This window comes from Xenopus laevis, chromosome 1L (genome assembly GCF_017654675.1).
Source record: "Xenopus laevis strain J_2021 chromosome 1L, Xenopus_laevis_v10.1, whole genome shotgun sequence".
Classification (NCBI taxonomy): Eukaryota; Metazoa; Chordata; class Amphibia; order Anura; family Pipidae; genus Xenopus; species Xenopus laevis.
Genome location: NC_054371.1, coordinates 7,915,101 through 7,937,205, shown reverse-complemented (window position 1 = coordinate 7,937,205; position 22,105 = coordinate 7,915,101). Strand labels below are relative to the sequence as shown.

Sequence of the window (22,105 nt, the reverse complement as noted above, 5' to 3'; positions counted from 1 at the left end):
GCCTGAAATCATATCTGTAATATAATAATGATCTAATCTTTACTTTACATTGAAGACCTTGAAGTTGAATTAATGAATATATTGAATTTATATAAGGGTAAGATGTATAGTTTTAAGTCTCTACACTGACCTCCAGTGTTGGTTTTAACTATGTACAAAAAAAATAATTATGTGTTTGTGGTAGGCAATTTTTATGCAGTACTACTATAACCTGAGCTGCTTTTTATACATTTGTTTTTAAGAGTTATAGATATATTTTGTACACTCTATTTTGTAGACTTCATTTTGTAGCCCATACTGTTGAAGGAGCACCCCCAATTCTATATTGTCCCTCATGGTAGCATCACTGGTAAGCTAGCGGACTGCCAGTAGCTCAGGACATTGCTACATCTATGATTGGAGCTATCTGAATTATATTACTATTATTTTTATTATTATTATTATTATTGTATATTTTATAATTATGGATGTCTTCAGTTGTGGCCTTCCGACTCATGCTTTTATGTGGACATGGAACTTGTCAGTGATTTATCCTTGTAATTTACAACATGCAGTATATTGTTCACCATATAATCGACTTTATCCCCCCATTATTCCTGATTTCTGAATTCTCTCTTTACAACAAGTCATATCAGAGCTGTAGTTCTATAGGAAATTATAAAGCAATAAACTGATTGTCATTTGTTATTTTGATTGGGAAACCTCAGTGATTAGACTAAAGAGCAGTTCCTAGTAGTGAGAAGGGTACAATGGTCTAGACTTAGGATGGAAAGTTGTTACAGACAGCATGTTTTCTATATGCCTGTGAGGGGCAGACAGTCATAGAAGATAGGAGTCGGGACCTAGGAGGAACTGTATACGGGAAGTGCAGTCTGCAGGATCAAAAGGGTTTAAGAAAGTTTGTAGTCATATCCAGGAAAAAAGGTAAGGGCAGGAAGCGAGGAATCATAGTCAGCAACAAAGTTGGAAGTCAGGAACTGAAGAATCAATCAGGAAAAGTATCTAAGAGCACCCAGGAACTTTGCAAAGAAAGACCTATTTTTGGGCATTGAACTAGGGTCTCCGGCATCCTTTTATTTCACATTTTCAGCAAAATGACATCACACATTGTCACATCACGCCGACAATCTGCCATTGACTTCTACATGACCTCAACTGGTTTGAGATGGAGTATTTTCAGATTCTGATTTTTAGCAGCTTTGGGGTATTTTGGAATTTTTTTTGTGTTTTGCAAAAATTTGAGTTTTCTCCACTCTAAAAAATTTGAAATTGAATAAATAGGTCCCAAACTCTTAAAATATTTTGTCCATTTTAGGCTTTGCTCTACAGGTTAAAAAGACATTAATAGGATTGCATGAACTTTAAATTAATTTCCTGAATAACAATTGTAAATATTTATCTCCTTCTCTGTGGCATGTCTGGTCAGCTTGGACAATATGAGCCCAAAACTATTGAGTTGCCAAATTGAAATTCCGTTAAAACAATTGTAATCATATTCCTATTGGATTACATTTTTTTCCAAATAATTGTTGATAATCCTAATGGCCTTATTTGATGTTGTCAAAAACCTATAGGCAATTCTGTTTTTAACTAAATATGTAATGTATTGTCTAAGAATCAAAAACAAAGGAATAAGTACACGCAATGTAGAAATGTCATAAAATACTCCCTAATTACTTATTTATACATCCCTATTTCTTATTCCCTAGTAAATATTTCTTAGTGTTCATCTCAGGCTTTAATAAAATAATGTAACATTTGGGTAGAAATATACAGAAGAGAAGGCCACAGCTTGAAGAGATTATGGCAAATATTTCCACTGCCACCATGTATTTGCCTTTGGTGCTCAGATAGGCCGGGATCATTGTGATCCAAACACTGCAGAAGAGCAACATGCTGAAAGTGATGTACTTGGCCTCATTAAAACTGTCCGGTAATGTCCGAGCCAAGAAAGCTACAATGAAACTCACAGATGCCAACAATCCCATGTAGGAGAGGACAATATAGAAGGCAACTACTGAGCCCTCATTGCACTGAATGATGATTTTTCCAGGTTCTGAAAGTAAGTTAAGCTCTACAAATGGGGGAGAAGTGGCCAACCAGATAACACTAATTAGTATTTGGATAATTGAACAAACAAAAACAATACAATAAGCCACCTTTGCTCCAACCCATTTTCTCCATGGACTGCCAGGCTTGGTGGCTTTAAAAGCAAAGTAAACCATGGTAGTCTTAGCTAGTACAGATGACATAGCCATGGAAAAGGTGATTCCAAAGGAGGTTTGCCAGAAAATACAGGTTACATCAATAGGTTGGCCAAGAAACAAAAACACAGAGAGATAGCTGAGCTTGATAGAGACAAGGAGAATGAAGCTCAAAATGTGATTATTGGCTTTCACTACTGGAGTGTCTCGAAACTTAATAAAGATTCCCAGTATAACTGCTGCTATTATAAAAAACACCAGAGAGTGGACAATAAAGGTCAGAGTTAGAGAATCATCACTATATGATAGGAATTCAATTGGCTTCTCAATACACACAGTTTTATTTGGGTTTGGCCATTCATAGTCCCCGCATTTTAGACAATTGTCCATATCTGCAAGATAAAAAAATAAATCTGTGAGCATAAAATTTTAAAGTTTTAATGAAAAGATATTATCCATATGATACATATCATGTACTTTAAAAAAAAATGAAATTAATTGTCATTAATGTCATTATGTAACTATTGTGGCAACACCTCAATCCACTATCTATAATCTACCATCTAGAATTCAGGGGCCTCACTTGAGCTGAACTTGAGTTTTTGGTTGATGTTAAAAGCAATACAATATCTGCTGATAAAATAAAGATATCCTGCCTTTTCTATTCCAGTTTTCCTAAAATCCTAAGATGTCTAAAAGATATTCATTCTGACATTTTAATCTTATACTGTGCTTCATAATTACATCAATAGCCAAAACTATTTTAAAAATATTTCTTTAGCCCTTACTTTCTATGCACACAGCAAAGGAAAACTGGTTAAGTGCCCACATATGGAAAAAACACCAAAACAAAAATGAACTTCATGGAGCCTCTGAGTGTTGATCCCCTTCACTTGAACTTGAATAAGAAGGTGCCAGTAGACTCTTATGCTTTGATTTATTACTCACAATTAGTTGACAGTATGAACATTTTAATGAAATGCACTAATTCCTCTTCTATATACTTTCCACACATATTAAAGAAAAATACAAACAATACACAAAACAAAAAATACAAAAGGAGAGAAATGTTTGCCAACTTTTATTGAGGGGTAGCAGGTGTCTTGGGACAGCTTAAAGGGATTCTGTCATGATTCTTATGGTTTACTTTTTATTTCTAAATTACACTGTTTACATTGCAAATAATTCACTCTATCATTTAAAATGTTATTCTTGAACCAATACATGCATTTTTTAGATGTAATATTAGTATGGAGGAGTCATCTCAGTGTGTTGAGCCTGATCTTGAGCTCTGAGCCAGCACCTCATGATGGAACAGCTCTCCTTCCCATTGTATTATACCAGAACCCTATGTTGTGTTTGCATTCCTAAAAGTATACCCTATAGGGGTTTTCCTGCTTTGGTGCAATTCTCATGTCTACCACTAGCAGCACTTTTAACAATGCAAACTAATGTCAGGTAGCTGCTATCTGGTTAGCTGCCCATTGTTCAGTTGATAGACTGCTGGGGAGGGAGGGGGGTGATTAAACTCCAACATGCAGTACTGCAGTAAAGAGTGGCTGCAGTTTCTCAGAGCACAAGTCATACAACCTGAGGGCTCCTGGGAAACTGACAATATGTCTAGCCCCATGTTGAATTTCAAAATTAACATTTTTCCCTCAATGTGTATTTTCTTCCTAAAAACTCCTTAAAACTCAAGATCTAATACATGTAAAAACCATGAAAAACTCTATTACAAAAATTCTCAAAAGTAAAAGCAGTCGAGATCTCTTTGAAGACAATGGGAGCTATCTGATCCTATGGGACCTTTTTTTTGTAATGTTCAGACTTATAGAGGTTTTCAGAATTTTTTGCATTTCATACTGAAATTTTTGAGGTTTTAGTATATTCATATTTTTTTGCTCATGTTCATGGCATTCATGGTTTTAGAGAAAATTGGTTTAATCATTATTTCAAAAAGTTCTAATACCACTAAAATTCAGTCCTTAATAAATTAGCCTCTTGTTAGAGATGGGCGAATTTGCGCCGTTTCGCTTCACCGGAAAATTTGCAAATGTCGTGTGAAATTCGCGAAACGGTGCTGACCTCTCGTTTTTGATGCTGGCGTCCGGTTTTTTTGACGCCGGTGAAATTTTGTGGCGGCAGCGAATTTTCGCAGCCACTACGTGAATTTATTCGCCGGCGGCAAATCTCGCAAATTCGCAGCAAATTTGCGCATGGCAAATAAATTCGCCAATTAATATCTCTTGTTATTACCCTGCTTTAGTCAGTTTTTAAAATCTCAGATTGGGATTTCCTTATCTTATTTCCACTCTCTTGTACGACAAACCTTAACACCTTTTCACACAATTTAATCTAGTTACAATTATCTTGGTACCAGTTAAATTGGAGATTTCGCCTTCTGAGCAAGGTGCACAGTCATAGCAGCAGGGGGGCACTCCATTCCTTGAGACTTTTCTGTAGCCAGGAGGGCAGTTTGCAGAGCAATGGGATCTTAGAATCTATGAATCAAATATAAATATAAGAACATTTTCTACAATGTATTAATCTTTCAGATATATATATATATATATATATATATTGAAAAAAAATATTGATGGGTACACTGCAATTTGTGTTAAAATATCACCTCATTCAGTGCTGGAGACCAGCTTTTATTATATAAGGGGAAATTTAGATGTAATAGGGGAAAACACTAAATGAATATAGTTCCACTGATCCACAGAGACAAATACACAAATTTATTATAAATAAATCATTAGTTGAACATTTCCATAGTAAAGAAAAAACCAACTGTATGCCTGAGGGTGATAAGGATCCAGTTAGGGATCCATTTTGAGACATTATTTCAAAACTCCATTAAGTGTTATAGATTAGGGATTAAATCCATGACTTCTTCATTATCCCCCCTATGATATGTGGTTGGTTGAAGTGTCTGGGCGGGTTATACAAATGTTCTAGATGTTCCCATAAAACTTTGGGATTTTTAGATACATGCATTAAACTGTGTGGCCCTCTAAGTGTAAATTGTGTCATACCAAGCAGCATCAACACCACAATATAGATTAGACCTACCATTGGCATATGGGAGCTTCTATTAAATGGTCCAAACTTTCTTTCTTTTCAGAAACATCAATACATATATTGCAAAAAATACCAGCAATAGTAATGAGAGAATTTGTTTCAGGATGCACTGAATCCAGGATTCGGTTCAGGATTCAGCCAGGATTCAGCCATTTTCATCAGGATTCAGGCAAATCCTTATGCCCAGCCAAACTGAATCTAAATCCTAATTTTCTTATGCAAATTATGGGCTGGGAGGGAAAATGCCTGACTTTTTGTCACAAAACAAAGTAAAAAAGGTTTTCCCCTTCGCACCCCTGATTTGCATTTGCCAATTCGGATTCAGATTCGGTTTGGTATTCGGTCTAATCTTTTGCAAAGGATTCGGGTAGTTTGGCTGAATTTAAAATAGTGGATTTGGTGCATCCCTATAAAAAATTTTGACAAGACAAAAAAGTTGCCCTAAGAAAAAATTCCCATTGACTTTAATGCATTTGGTCAAAATAGTCGAAGGGACATAAAAAGTTGCCACAAGAAAAAACTCCCATTGACTTTTAAATGAGAAAACTTGTCACAAGCGTAAAAAATTATTGCATGAAAAAACAAATGTTGGCGCCCATTGACTTCAATGTGTTTCTAACATTTTTCACCAGATTTGCTCATCATTGACCATCAACATATCTTAGTACATATCACCACTATGTGACATGTGACAGAATGGGCACAACTAGTGGTGACATTGTATAGTGCACTTTATATATAGTCATCTAACTCAGCTATTCATGTGTATGACTCTTAATGCAAAAACGATTTTCTCACCACTTGGTGTCACCGGTGAGTAACCGGTGCTCAAGCTTTGCTCAAAAGAGAGGCCTAATGGATCTATGAATTGGACTGCATGGCAAGAAAGGAGTTAAATGATCAGCTGGTTCTAAGTTGCTTTTAAACTTAAAATAATCTTCATTTCACGGTGGACCATGTAGACAATACAGGGGTATTTGTTAATTGTTCTATTGGATATTATTTTGCTTGTGTTGGTAGCGTAACAACAATAAACTGACAATTTTGATAATGTGTTGCCTCTAAATGTATAATGTGTATCTGTCATATCTGCTAACTAAATATATGATTTGTATAAACTCGCAGGTTTATATGAATGGACTATTTCTGAATGGACTTTTTTCAATTCTGGACACTAATTTCACTTTACTCAATGGTGACACCAAGTGGTGAGAAAAGAGATTTTGCATTTACGGTCATACATATTAATAGCTGAGTTTGATGACTATTGGCCTATATGATGTTATATGTGGCGCCATTTATGATCGGGGTGATTAAGATATTTAAATGAGCACAGACTCACTTGCAAATTGTTCTTGATAAAGGCCCTAATGTGGGACAAAACATTGGATATGCTTTTATGATAAATAAAGAAATTTGATCCACCATACATAGAGTGCGGGTCCTTCTGATCAAGTATATATATATATATAGTAAACATTTAAGTATTTTCTGCATACCTGGTTATTAGTGTTATTCTTCCAGACTATCTTTTGGTTATTGATTTGAAGAGAACTTCCAGATTCTGACCACTCATATTTACCAACACTTTCTGCATAACTGATGTCGGTTGACTCATAATAATACATGGAGTAAATCTCATATGTTTCATTTAAAGCTATTTCTCCTGGTAGGGGGCATTTAAGCCAATATTTCGTAGATATCGGTGTAACTGTGGAAGGTAATGAAGCTTAAGATAAAATAATCAACTGTCGAATATCTATCTGGTTTCTTAGGAAATGGAGATATAGCCTTATTATTGGTTACCTTACATGCATTCTAATAGTGAATACAGGGTAACTACAGTGAGTAATTAGAAATATAAAGGACTTCAGACATGATTGTATGAAAAGTAAACAAGTTATGGTTGCTTCAACAATTATTTCCAAATTATACTGAATGTAAAACATCGCAGAACCCTGATTGAAGTATGACTATGAATGTAAAATAGAGCTTTCCCAGCGAATCTTAACTTTAGGCAGCAGTTGTTCAAACAGCAACTCTGGGCCATAAAATAGAAATGAAAATACTAAAAAAAAACCTGTTGTTTTCCCAAAATAATAAAAGTAAATGATTTTTCTATCTTAATTTTTTGTGGGAAAGTGCAGCTGAATGTTATCATGTGACAGCGGAATTGGCAGTTATGTATCAAATTGTAAGGCCTTTCTGTATAATAATGTGCTGGCTGCTGTCATGTTTTTTCTCTTACTTATACAGTAAATAAAGTTTTTGAGACAGACATATCAGGCACTAAAGAGTGCTTCAGGAATATTTATCCTTTCATCAAAAGGATGTGAGATTGGGGAATGCACTGCCAGGTGATGTTGTGATGCTGATTCAGTTAATGACTATAAGAGGGACTTGGATGATTTCTTGGACAGACATAATACAAAGGCTATTGTGATACTAAACTCTATAGTTATCATGGTGTTTTAGTGACATGGGAAAGTGGCACCAGCAGCATCAGTATTAATACAACTGCATTTACACTTCACTGTAAATTAAATGCAGTGGCCTGGACAGTTCAGTTGTTATAATTTCACAGTGACAGTCACTAATGGAGCCTGGAGCTACTGCCTAGTCTGGAGGAGGAGTAGCTCCAGGGTTCTGCTATGTCAATAAATATGGTGTGAAGAAGTGTGAAGAGCACAATGTGATCTAAGAACCTTTAATCAATTGAGTTTAATGCAAAAGAGACTGTAAAGAAGCTTGTGGGAATTCAACTCCTTCAGCAGATGTAAGTGATCTTTTGGAAAATACAAATATTCAAAAATTGGCAACAATGTTTTTTATCTCCAAAGTATATATCACTGCCAAATATAATATTTTTTTTATAACATTTCTGAAAATCATCTCAAAGCTTTTATTTTACAACATCTAATATGTTGAATGTTTTACAGTCCAATGATAAAACATCATAATTATGAATACCACGGGTCTTCTGAACAGTTTGAAGCACTTTAATGGCATGTAAAAGTAATCTGGAACGATGAAAAAAGACAATTGGGCTCATTTATCAACACTGGGCAAATTTGCCCATGGGCAGTTACCTATAGCAACCAATCAGTGATTAGCTTTTTAAAGCCAGCTGCAAGTAGAACAATGAAAGCAGCAATCGGATTGGTTGCTATGGGTTACTGCCCATGGGCAAATTTGCCCAGTGTTGATAAATGAGCCTCAATGAGTTCACAAAAAATCCAATAAAACCAATCAATGCAATAAAAAACATCTCAAAATCAGATAGTGGTCAAAGCTAAATTTTTGACTAGACTATCTGTGCAGGGATTGTTTCATGTGCTCAAACAAGCAATCAACAGCAACTGGGAACTAAAAAAAATCAACAATTGCAATATAATCACTAAAATAAAAGGCAGTAATTATGCTGAGAAATAAAATGGCTTAAAACACCACATATTTAAATATGATATAGATATCATTTATAATGCTAAAGAGGGCAGTCCTGCATGTTTTAGCACTTTGCACAACTTCTTTCTCACTAAATAAATTTTTGCATATCTCTGCACTCCTTGCACTTCTTTATAAATGACACCTCATATGTATGCATGCTTGTGGTTGTGTGTGATTTTGCAAAATTCCCCACTGTGTAAAATGACCATGTGTGATCTTCATGACACTTGTTTCTACTAGACCTGCTCCCCATTTGAAAAATTATTGGCTTTCAGAGGATTCACGAGTGATCCCTAGATTTAGAGCTTCAATATGTGGAGGCTTATTTATTAAGTGGGTTTAGAGGTTGTGTCATTGATCCTAATACAAAAAGTGTGTATGAAAAAACAGCTGAACGTTCCAAAAATAAATATGAATACCTCAAAAACCTCTAAAAATTTAAATTTTCTGGACAATTCATAGTGAAAAAAAAATTGGAAACATCCCAATGACTTCTATAGCACCTTGACAACTTTTAGGGGCATATATATGAAGGATCTAATTTCGAAGTAAAAAAACTTCGAAATTCGACCATCGAATTTGAGTACTTTGATAGTCAAAGTATTTTTTCCAGCGAAAACGGCCGTATTCGATCGAAGTACGATCAAAGTAAAATCATATGATCGAATGATTGGAAGGAAGTTTTTTAAAAAAACTTTGACTTCTCAAAACTTTATATGTATTTATTACTCACACGCGACTGGTCCGCATCTATCCTCGTGGTGGCCCTCAGTCAGCCGGACTCCGCACCTGGCAAATTGGCAACATCCAAGAAAGTGAGTGACTAGACACGCCATGGTTTAGCTGTACAGCCTCAGGAGAATGCCTGTCTGTGTTTTTAAAGATGCTTGGAAATAAAGACTTTTTTCTTTTACTCTAATATCCCGTGGTTATTGGCTCCAGTCTATCTCACTTTCTTGAACTTCTCAAAACTTGCCCAAAAGCCTCAGATACATTCTAGGAGGTCCCCCATAGGCTAAACAGCAATTCGGCAGGTTAAAGGTGGCGAAGTGTCGAAGTTGAAGTTTTTTAAAGAGAAAGTACTTCGATTTTCGAGTGGTCGAATCTTCTAAGGTTTTTCAATTCGAATCAAAGTCGAAGTCGAATTTGGCCTATTCGATGGTCAAAGTATTACTTCAAAATTCGAAGTTTTTTAATGTGAAAATTCACTTTGACCTTTGATAAATCTGCCCCTTGGAGAAGATTGGTATTAAAAGTTTTCGTGTTTTTCAACATAATATAGAAAAAACACACATTTTTCCAGATTTACGGAATACATTTTGATTAGCAACTTAGAATGTTCAATTCTACCACGTAGTCACACAGCTCCAAACCCAATCAAGAACCATCAAATCTCTCATAAACATTAAGGAATAGATGATCATTATTAGATCAGCAAGTCTAGTTACCTGTTTTTTGTGAGTTATTTTGTGTAACACTGTATTTCCAGATGAAGAAAGCATGTTGTGCTCTGCCTGCGCCAATCCATTTACTGCTCTGGACACTCTGTGACTAGAATAGTTATAACCCATATTCAGTTGTATACTGGAGCAGTTTGTAAAGTTGAATGGATAAACATGTTGAAATAAAGTGTCCTTCTCCTTATCATATGTCAAACAAAAGTTTGCTTTTGCCAATAAGTGTTTAAGTAACATGTCTTCTTTTATTTCCAATACATGTTTTTAAAATTGTCATTACTAAACACCAGTGTTACTTCTTGAAATAGGAGACAGCCATTATATAAAAAATAGTTCATGACAAAACCCCATTTTACTGGAAACACCCACATCTTATCGTTTAGCATTTGTTCTACCAAGAATAATAAAGAATACTGATAAAAATGCCCCCCACAAAAGATTACAACCTCTGCAGTAGAGTTTTGTATTTTCTGTAATGTTCGTACAGCTGTGTTTTCATCTTCCATTAAAGTGCCAATGAGGTCAACGCAAGCACCGAGTTTAGTGATCTCGTTTTTGAGGTTTTGACTCTTTCTCTGTCCACCATCATCACTAGATGCCAAAATGATCACCCAGGTCCAACCAAAATGTTTCACCAGCTTTGCTATAGCAATGTGCTGTACGTGCTCACTTGGTCCTGTATTAAAATAGTATGGGTATAGAGATCTGTCATTCAGCACAGGGTCTGTGTCACCATAACTGATCTGAAAACATTGAAACTAAAATATAAATACCATCACTTCCTTATAGTGGGCAACTTGATCAGTCTGGAAAATTTACAACGGGCAGCTCCAACTAATTTGTAATTCTACTACTGTGGGTAAAGCTGTCCATAAGAACAAACAAGCATCAGTTAAGTAAGGAAGAATTCAAATTACTGATGCATATTTTCCAGCTGATGGACACTGTAAATATTCTATTAATTCTATTCATTGTCATTAATAAATGACTTAGGATAAAGCATGTGCAGTATGGGATATCATGATGGTGATAAAAGATCTGCACTGCACAAAAGACATTACTTTAGTAAAATTAAAATGAGTTAAAGTTAAAATTTTAATTAACTTTAAATCATGAATTATTGAAAAAAAACTGAGCAGCAAATTTAGTTGAGGGAAATATAACAACTATTGATGGGCGAATCTAACCAGTTTCTCTTTGACAAAAATGTGGGCAAAATGCATTGAAGTCATTTGACATTTGATTTCATTCATTAGAGTCTACGGACTTCAATAATAAATAAAAACAGGGTAGAGGAATTACGTAAAGATAGTGAAGAACAAAAGTATGCAGAATACACAGGACTTGCAATGACTAACACTGTACTTTTTTTGAGAATCATCAAAAAAAATGATGTTCATGTTGTTATTGAAGCCCTATAACTCAAACCCAGCTTTGCCATGTGCTAAACAGCATTCAAAATTCATGAAACTATATTTGTGTAAAAGAATACATTAATATTTATTTTTGGAAGTTCAGAAAATGTTTTTGCAACTTTTTAAAAGTTTAAATGAATGAGCTTATGTCAAAAAGGGAATATTTTTAAAAGTGTATTTCTTTACACAGTGAGAAAACAGAAAATTCCTATTCTAAATAAGTAGAACTGACAATTGAACAAGGATACTTGTACAGTAAGCTGTATATAAACAAGATGAGTTACCTGTAAGTATCCATAGATACTCAATAGCTGGGCTATAGGCAGGGATGTGATTGTTGAACGATCTCCAATAAATCCAGCAATTTGCCCTTTGTCCCTGCAGGAATAATTAGGAACTACACTTCTAGGACCAGATAATATCTGCAGGACACTCCCTATAGCAAGACGGGAATTCGCACAAGGGTCATATACATGATATCCGAGAGTTATGTTGGGCAACAGATCTGGGTTCTTGTTGATCTCATCAACTGCATATAAAAAGAACCTGATATCTTTGTAGGAATCAAAAAAGGGACTGTGAAAATATTAATTCTGTTACTAAGGAGGTATTTCACAAGGATTTACAAGCTGTGCTCTTCCAATTGCAAAAAAAGATCACAGATACATAACGGGACTGAACTGGATGTAAAAAAATCCACATTTTCAGAAAAAAACATCAATATGTGACCAGTGAATGCTGTATAGATTGTAATTAGTTTAGTTATGGGATAGCTGCCACTTCATTGGTATTTAGACAAATACAAGAGGTCCTCTGCACTCAACCCATTATCAATATATAACATATTATATACCTATTTTGGATTATCCTGGATATGTACTTTACAACATATTTATAATTCTGTGGTGCATTTAGGGGGTTTTATGACGCGTAATATGCAGACAGCTGGATTAGCAGGCAAGAAAATGTTAATTTTGGGTCACTACAGGCAACCTTTATTGGTAAATCTATGCATATTGGACTGCATAGATATGACTTATTAGATTAGACTTGGAGAGAATTTATGGCTGAATCTGACCTGTTCCACTTCTCCGGAAATTCATGAAATGGCAGAAATGTATAAAATAGTGAAAATTCATAATAAGGATTTGAAGTCTATGGGTGACAAAAATTTTCCACACAAATCTGCATATATGGGGTGTAAGGTATTGACACTGGCCAAGCCACATGCCAGTATTTAAAGCAATGTGAAAAAGACACCAAAACCTTTGGATGCTGCAATGGGGGTGATCCCAAGTTTATTCCATGGTGCTATCAGACACTACAACCACGATCAAACGTTTTGGGACTACACAACCCTTCCTCAGTAATAGTGAAATTATGCTGCTTTGCAGCCTTAATAGGGAATAAAACAGTGACATCTACTGGTGGTCAAACAAAATAACCAAAAAAGAATCGTTATAACCAATATACTCAAAAGCTGTGTAGCAATTAGAGTCCCAACATTTCAAGTGAGTGTCCGTATAAAAATTCCATATTCATATTTTGCTTTTGTGAGAATCAATCCAAAAAAAGTCCATGTATAGTAATCAAATGAGAACTTTTATACAAAATCCAGTAGAATTCCCTCTGGAGGAGCTTCCTATCAATATCAGTGTAACCAAACTTCACCTCTTCCAACACTTGCCAAGGTAGCTGTGACACACTGTGTTTACAGTCTGACCAATGTTGACTAATGAACATCACTTTAGATTGTGGATTATGGATTGAACAGTGCAGTGTTCATTAATCTTACCCGCAACACCCTGTTAGTTTTTCCAATGTAACCTTTGCCACATGGGTACTTAAGGTAATATACCACATTCTTAGACATACACGTATGGTAGCCTTGCAGTTTTAGTTGGGTTCCCTGTTTGTGGTGTAAGACTGTGTCCCCCTTTATAATACTGTTTCAGTTTTCGCAGGATAAGCATGTATAAGTACCTATTACAGGTTTACCCAGAAATCGTTGTTTCACTTGACCTAACAAAAACACGACTTACATTCTTTCCTCTTTTATAGGCAAACAGGAAATATTCTTTTAACATTTTGCATGTAGGGGGTTATTCATAATTATTGGCCAGTAATTCTAAATCACCATCCTCAATTTTTTGTAGTGAACATCATATTTTGTAACAAAGGGTATTCTTTCAGTCTTTTTACTATCATATTTAGTGATCAGTAATGTCTCACATGGTAATCTCTCAACCTCCCTTTTTGCTTTCTGCAAAATTGTCCGTGGATACCCTTTTGTGCCCTTCCAGACAAAAAAGTTGTCGTCCACAAAACAACAGTACCGGAAGATATATTAGGAAAACATCACATTTTCTAAAATGATTCTCTCTTTTACATTATACATAAAGATATTGGCATAGTTAGGTGCCATATTTGCACCCATACTGGTGCCTTGTTTCTGCAAAAAGTACTGGGTGTCAAATTTAAAATAGTTTTTGGTCAAGACATAAAAATTTAAAATGAAACCAAATGAGGTTCCTGAGTATGTTTTCTGTGAAGATTTTGTTCAACTGCCTCGCGACCCTCCCTTTGTGGAATACACATGCTGTTCTGGCATTGACAATGATACATAAGAATTTGTGGGAGAAAAGATGTTGGAATCTTTCCAGCAATTTTTAGAATGCTCACCAAAATGTCATACTTGTGATTTGGTAGGTTGGAGTTGAAAGCTATGTTTACCCATTTGGAACAATGTTTTCTAAAAATATATGGTTCAGAGGTTAGCGTGTAAGGCAGTGTAACTTGTTTTGTTTAAATTGTCCAAGTTGTTAATAAAGGTTTTTTGTAAATGGGAATAACCCCAGGAGAAAAAAAGAATGGCGAACATTCTGGTAGTCATTGTTAGATATAGTAAAGAGGGATTATTTAAGGGAGAGCCAGCATAGTGGAGGCCTTACAAATGCAAGATTGTGGTGGGTAAGGGCTGTTTAAATGTGAAGTAAAAACTGAAACAATAAAGTTGAACCCTGTTACATAGTAACATAGTAAGTTAGGTTGGAAAAAGACACACGTCCATCAAGTTCAACCTTATTATTTTTTTTGACCTGCCTGCCAGTTGATCCAGAGGAGGGCAAAAAAATCTGAAAGCCTCTCCAATTTGCCTCAGAGGGGGGAAAATCCTTCCTGAGTCCAAAATGGCAATGGGACCAGTCCCTGGATCAACTTGTACTATGAGCTATATTCCATAACCCTGTATTCCTTCACTTGCTAAAAAGCCATCCAAACTCTTCTTAACGTTCATACATTCCATAGAGTTTTAACAACTTTACAAACACTATTTTTTTGCATATTTTACCCAACATAAAAATGGCAGTGTTTTTGAATTAGTTGAAATGAAGGGCATGATATTAGTATGCAAAATGCAGCAACGTGCAAGCTTTTATTTTGACAAATTTATTAAAATCACCAGCTAAAAGACAGCTTTACAGTATTTGCCCATTTTGAATTCAGAAACATGTGTGCTTTCCAAAAATATGTGGGTTTCTAGGGTAAACTTACTATTGTGATTTTTACCATAAAATGCAATAAAAGTATTGATTTTGCATTGATTGAAATTATAGATCATATGGAGGTATTTCATTTTGGGACATCTACATGCTTCATACTTAGGGGCAGATTAATTAAGGTTTGGTTTGGGTTTTCCATGAAAATTCAAGTTTTCAGTTGTATTTTTGGTCAAAACTCACATTTTTGGGTTTAAAAAAAAACCTCTTATTTTTCAAGGTTTATTATACCTGGCCATGGAAATAACTTGAATCTGAAAATATCATCATCTTAAACTTGTCAAGGTCATGTTGAAGTCAATGGCAGAGGTCCCTTGAACCATTTGAAGATGTTTTTTCGCAATGGGAAACTGAGTTAATTCGAGTTTTTGGGTTGCGGGGCTCAAACTAGCAGAATTGAGTTTTCCCTATTCAAGTTCAATCAAGTTAATTTGAGGTATAAAAAAACTTAACCTTTGATAAATAACCCCCTTACTATTCAGCAAACCTCTGGAATTCATATCTAGGATGTTTCATCTGGTTACCCAAGGAGATAAGCTGCTATAAACTAGAAGCTCATAATTAAAAAAAAATCAAAACTTTAGGAAAGCATTGCAATTTGGTAATTTGGAGTCGAAAGACATACTGTATTTACCTATTTTGAATTTGTCAAAATCTATTCTTTGCAAAAATTTAGGGTTTGCTAGGGTAAACTTTCTGTCAGTGCCTTGAAAGTACGCAGTTTTCTAGAGGTGTGCTTTGAAATTTAGTAGTGTATTGTTCGGAGATTTTGACCTATTAAATTCAGAAATCTCCTTAAAACCATACATATTTATTATTGGAGCATTTGGGAGACATGGGAGTTTCCAAATCAGTTGTATTTTAATGCATATAATATATTATGTTTCTATATGTGCTTATATTCTGGATTTTAAAATATTTTTAAACATTTAGAAGCCTATATGTTATAGTATAAAAAGAAGCCTTTAAAGTTTGGAAAGAATCTTTAAAATCACAATGATATTAGAAGCTGTCTGTCTATCTTCCTTTAATTTAAGAATTACTCTATAATGTTTCTTATATTATCTTTTGTTTTTGTTTTTTCAAATTCTTTGTCATAGATACAGTGAAAAATGTTTGTCTGTTATGAGAAATGTAAGTTTAAAAAAACAAACATTATAGTACAAAAAAAAATATTTTGCCATAATTTAAATAGATAAAGCATATACTCTAAATCCTGTTTCAGGACATATATCTGATGTATTCCAGTATCTTATCACTTATTAGTGCCTTCTAAAACTTTTTTCTGTCACTAATGTCAAACTAACAGGCCTAGAGTTATGCTGAGAATGACATGCCGTTTGGAATAATGAAACCACATTAGAACTACACCTTCCATCAGAGGATCATGAAATATTAATAATTAGTTGGCCAGCCAGAGAGTTGAGCTTCTGTAATACCCTGGTATGAATACCACATGAACTCCCGTCAACCTGTTACCTGTATTTAAATTAAATGAATTGGTTAAGGAAACCATCATCAATTAGTTTCTTTAAAAAATGGTTTATAATTTCTACTTTCTCAGTGTTTCCAGAAACCAACTAAGTTATCTTTAATACCAAGGCTCCCACACTTTTCTGCATTATTTATTGCTATTGATATATTTAAAAAAACAAATGTTTTCAGTTATTCTTTAATGTCCCTTTTCATTTTGATTTTTTGTGTCTTTTTTGCTGATTGATTGGCATCCAAGTATGTGATAATATGTTTAGCCTTTTAAGTTTTAGATCACTATTACCTAAATTCTTAGCCACATTAGTATTGAAGATGAATTCAATATTCATATAGGTAAGATTTTTGTGATGGACCCAAAACATTAGTAATTTTTGATGCATTAGTTCTTATATTATTTTTTTTTAAAACCCTACATTGTTGGGAGCATTTTTTGTTTTTATCTGTTATTTTCAAGCATTCAGGCGTCTGTTTAATAATTTTAAAAGAGCAAAGGACAATTGCCCACCCTTTCGTCTTGAGATACAGAACTTTCTCCTAAGCAACTCAAAAAAGATAAGTGAGATCAGTGAGGTTATAGAATGTCTAAGTTTTAAAGAGTGGTTTGGATGATTTCTTTTACAAAAATTCCTTGAAGTACAGCACCATAATTTTCTTTCAATAAAAAATGCCTTTACTTGGAACACTGGCAGGACCTCGATAAGCGATGTTTCAGGCTACACAGAGCTTTTTACAAACACAGTAGGCTATGCAGCACTTGCAAAAATTGTTAACAAGAGGGTATGTTTTAGATATAGGAGAAACAGAAACCAGAGAGAGATCCAGCAAGCAGATATGTTTAACCACTGAACATGGTATCCAAATAAAGGGTGTTTTTAGATGTGGAAACTGTATGATGTGTAACACTCTAATATGTTGAGACACATTTTCCCATCCATATAGTGGTTATAAATAGGGATGAGCAAAATATTTAATCTTGTATCACCAAGAAAAACACACTATAATGGATAGTAAAAAAAAATGGTGTGCAGTTTGAGTGGTTTGCCACCCATTGAATTTAATGCGTTTGGGGACTTTTTTTGCCATACTGTGAATTTGGAAGAGCAAAATAGGTCAGATTTACCCATCACTAGTAAACCATACCACATCAGGCACCAACTAACGTACTTCAAAAAATTTTATTTAAATAATAAAATGTCAATGTGGCCTGTTATATTGTAGTAAAATTACAAACTAAAATACAATTAAAGGGATAGATCAATGTGCATTGAGCCACAATAATATCAATTTACAAAAATAAGAGCAGCACTAGACCCCACGTATGGCAAAAAGGATTGAAAACATATAAAACAAGATACAAGCAGCCAGTAGCATAACATTTGGTTTGAGGCCAACATCCAGCTTCATCCTTTAAATGTATGACAATATATTGTGTTTCTATGCCGACAGGAGGGGGGATGTCAATTAATTATTACTGTAGAAGCATGTAGTAATAATGATGATAAAAGTTAATAAAAACTAAAACCAGCTAAAATGAAATACAAATGTTGAGCAAACAAAAATATTAATTCAAAGAGAACCTGTCACCCTAAGAAATAATTCCAAATGCTATTATATTCTGTTAGTTGAGTGAAATAAACTTTACTTATGCTTTATAAATGATTTTAATCTTGTTTACCTCATTATTTTGGATTTTACAATTACAGCATACTGGCAGCTGCCATTTTGTGGAAATGGTTATCAAGACAAACTTTGTATCATCCCAAAATCCAATGGATGTGCCAGAATGGAAGAAGTAGTGTCCACGGCCCTGTACAGGCTGCAGAAATAGAGGTAATTGGAAGAGAAAGAAGATGTCTGGAGTGCAGTGATATCCAGGAAGTGCTGAATTAAGCAGCAGTTTCTGTGCCTGACTCATAGGGTCGGGAAAGGCAATATATGATTGATAGCTAAAATATTTAAATTCGTTTTAATATAATTAATATTGATTTCATGTTTAATTTATTTTGTTATTTAGCTTTTAATGTCTGTGTGACAGATACCCTATCATATCAATTCAAATACAAACTTTGAAAAAAACATTGTCAACATATCTGCTGATATAGATTTAGAAATATGATTTAGAAATAAAGGAAATGTTTTGTTAAATACTTACTTTACACAGAGAGGTATATTCTTATTATTGTTATCTGGTATATAAAATATACCAGTATTCACAGTAAACACTCCTCCAATGATGATGTCTCCATCCTGAAAATATTTGTACTCATATTTAGGCTTAGTAATGTGAATACGGCACTGTGAGTCTGACCCAGTCAGTTTAGTGCTACAGGGTGTTACCCATATGACTGCCAAGAAGAATAGCACTCTCAGCTGATTAAATGAGAGACCTCTGATTAGAGACCATGTACTGTACAAGTAAAATTAATAATGTCCTTCATTTATAGCTGAATTTAAAAAAGTTATGAGCATTATCTGTCTGGTAACATTTTTCTTGTGATTCATGTAAAATTTGCAATTGTGTTTTTCCCCTAACATCCCCAGTATCCACTTTTAGTTCCTAAAATTACAAATAAATATGGGGCTGTAATTAGAGATGAGGTCAGGCAATGCATAAATGGAAACAATTGATTGCTTCCAATCTTTAAGGCTGCTGAAATCTGCCTTGGAGAACATTATAAGCATGCCTGAATGTTATTAGAATTATTTTTTATTTAACATCTGCAGGGAAAGGGGTTTGGGACTTAACAATATGCTTTGAAAAAAGTTTTAGTTTTATTCATTCCTAAATACATTTTATGCATACTTATAATCCATCCAAAGCCATTAATACATGTTATTTAAAGAACATGTCTGCATTTCTTGCATATACCTGTATCTTTTATCATGGCAAAGGGACATACATATATAAAAGTAGCTTTTTTTACTATTATGTTGTAGAATGTTTTCCTTCCTTCCGTTCTGACTATACCGACAATGAGAAACATTGATATGATTACATATAAAACACAACCATGTCCAGTTACCAGTGGAAAATAAGGCCACTTTCCAAACACTTATTTATTACAAATGAATGATGTGCCATTTTAGTGCCCTTCTCTATAATATTATTGCTTCTTTGTCTATAATAATAAATGTGCTCTGATGCTCTAGTGCTCACTCTCAATTCTTTTCTTCTCACTAGTCCTGGCAAATATGTAACATTTTAGACTGGGTTTTTGTTCTTGGTTTATCCAGATTATGGAAAAGCTGTTTATCTATTTAATATGTTACTTATAAAGGAGCAAATTCAGGAAGCCATTGGTGCACTAACATCCAGATTGCTGTAATTATCTATGGTACAGTGCAGGTGCAGTGTAGGTTGACCCCCCTTCCTCTGGGTACCAGTGCTGGCAGTCAGTCGTGGCAGCAGTATCTTCTGACATCTCTTAGCATTCAGTCTAGTTATTACAAGGAAGATCCCAGTCTATGTTTCCACTATAATCCAGTATTACAATCATTCAGACTCACTTGACCTCCTTTGAAGTTTCCAATGGTGCAAAATGCTTAAGGAGGGCCAAGCATGGGGGCCACATGGAACTGGGATGCACCTTTAGTTGTTAGGTATGATGTGCACTATTTGTTTGAATTTTCCATTTTAATTATCAAAATAATTAAGTAACTGATAAATGTTTCTGTGTGCAACCCTGCTAAATGTTTGTTTATTTAATTATGATATAGTCAGGGCTTTAGCACTGAATTACATGCAATAAAAGGGTTTTTTTTTCTAACATGTGAACATTTAATAAAACTGTCCTTTTTGGAGTATTTGGAACAGGTTTTGGTATAATCTAAAACTGCAAAAAAACTCTGCAATAAAGAACTTGCTTTTCATAGATCATAAACATCATAAAGTGCATGAATTAGCCTAGATTATACAGTTATTGGATACCTTATTTGGAAATCTGTTTTCCGAAAAGCTCTGAATCATGTGAAGGCTGATGTTAGTTAAATATGTCTAATTTTTAAAAAGTATTTCCTAAAACTGTACCTTTTACTTGATTGTAACTAAGATGCATCAATTTGTATAATAATTTGTATATATAATTTTTTTGTATATATAATTTTATAAACAAATGTAAAACCATTGTAAAGCTAATCCTTAATGATGCTGTTGTGCCCTATTTAGTGTCTACTGCATATACAGCTTGAAACTGGCTTATAGGGTTATAGGGTTTTGGTAATGATAACAGTGAATGATAGGGAACAACATATTGTTGCTCTTTACTTACCTTGACAAGGCATTTCTCTACCTGAGTTTGTTTATTCTGCAATAGTAGTTGGGATATTGTATGAAACATGGCAGTCTAATGAAGAACCTTACTTCTGTGCATAGGTTCTCTTCCAGTGTGTGAGTTATCTACATCAGGATTCAGAATAACATGGGGAGAGGAATGCACACACAGTTTAACAATTCGATCATTACAAGATATAAAAGAAAGTCACACAGTTTGGTTGGGGCACCACACAGGGAATATGCCAGTGAGTCATGAGCAGAGGCCCAAATTTACATAGTAGGGCTGTAGTTCCATAGGAATCAGACAAGAACGACTGTGATTGCTTAGCTTTTGTGTATGATTAACAGTGGATAGTAGTGACCAGAGAAAAAAAAATAAAGAAATACGTAATGAAAATGACTCAGAAAACAAATGTCTTTTTTTGATTTTGTCTATAATTTTCAATAAGTTGTAAAATATGTTTTTGGCTCTTTAAGCGTATTAAGGATGAATGAGATGTGTGACTCTGTTCCTTTTGTTGCAGTATAGTAGGGTGCCACCCATAGCTGAAGTAAAGAACATTGCATTTAAAAGATGAGATCGTGACTTCCTGTTGGCAAAGATTTAAAATTTTAAATATTTTTTCCTTGTGTTTATGTAGCTGCAGTTGGCACTTTGTATAGACAGTGCATTGCTCTTTTCATTAGGATTGTGAGGCTCTGTATGATGGAACTTATATATATAGCTCCTTGTTTTTTTGCTTGAAACTACTGGAAAGGAATTATTCCTAAAATAAAAAATAAATAAATAAATGGTTTATTTCTGGTTCATAAATACAAATATATATTTGTGTTTGGTCCCTGTGCACATTTTCTTTTATGCTTAACTTTAGGTCTTCAGAAATATTTATATACGATGTATGAATGCACTATAACTTTTAAAACATTCTGCATTCATTTAGAGATTCAGACAAATCCCAGCATTCGTAGATGATTCACTACCATGTGACTGAATAAATCCAAGCCCTCAGACCAATGACATTCTTTTGGTATTTTGGCCGATAGTCATGTTAAAGGGAACAGATGTGCCTTACAGGTTACAATGGTTACGATGAGATTGTCCTGATTCCATTGACAGCTCATTAGATTTGAGGTCAGGTGATTGTTTCTTGATAAAAATAAACAATCTGAATTT

The 22,105-nt window shown here is 34.4% G+C and overlaps 1 protein-coding gene across 1 annotated transcript; it reads right to left on the bottom strand.

Moving 5' to 3' along the window:
- Nucleotides 1-1,691: 1,691 nt before the first annotated feature.
- On the bottom strand, nt 1,692-20,939 carry LOC108705018 (vomeronasal type-2 receptor 26). The gene is made up of 3 exons (XM_041583527.1): nt 20,927-20,939; nt 10,626-10,868; nt 1,692-2,596 (listed from the first exon to the last, which is right to left on the bottom strand). The coding sequence occupies exons 1-3, from the start codon at nt 20,937-20,939 to the stop codon at nt 1,692-1,694; spliced, it is 1,161 nt and encodes a 386-aa protein (XP_041439461.1).
- Nucleotides 20,940-22,105: the final 1,166 nt, after the last annotated feature.

Bases quoted from the DNA above. Each gene is read 5' to 3' on its own strand.
- LOC108705018 (XM_041583527.1), bottom strand. The intron at 2,597-10,625 runs GTGGGGGGCATT...TTTATCTTGCAG, and splicing joins TGCAGAGGTTGTAATCTTTT to ATATGGACAATTGTCTAAAA.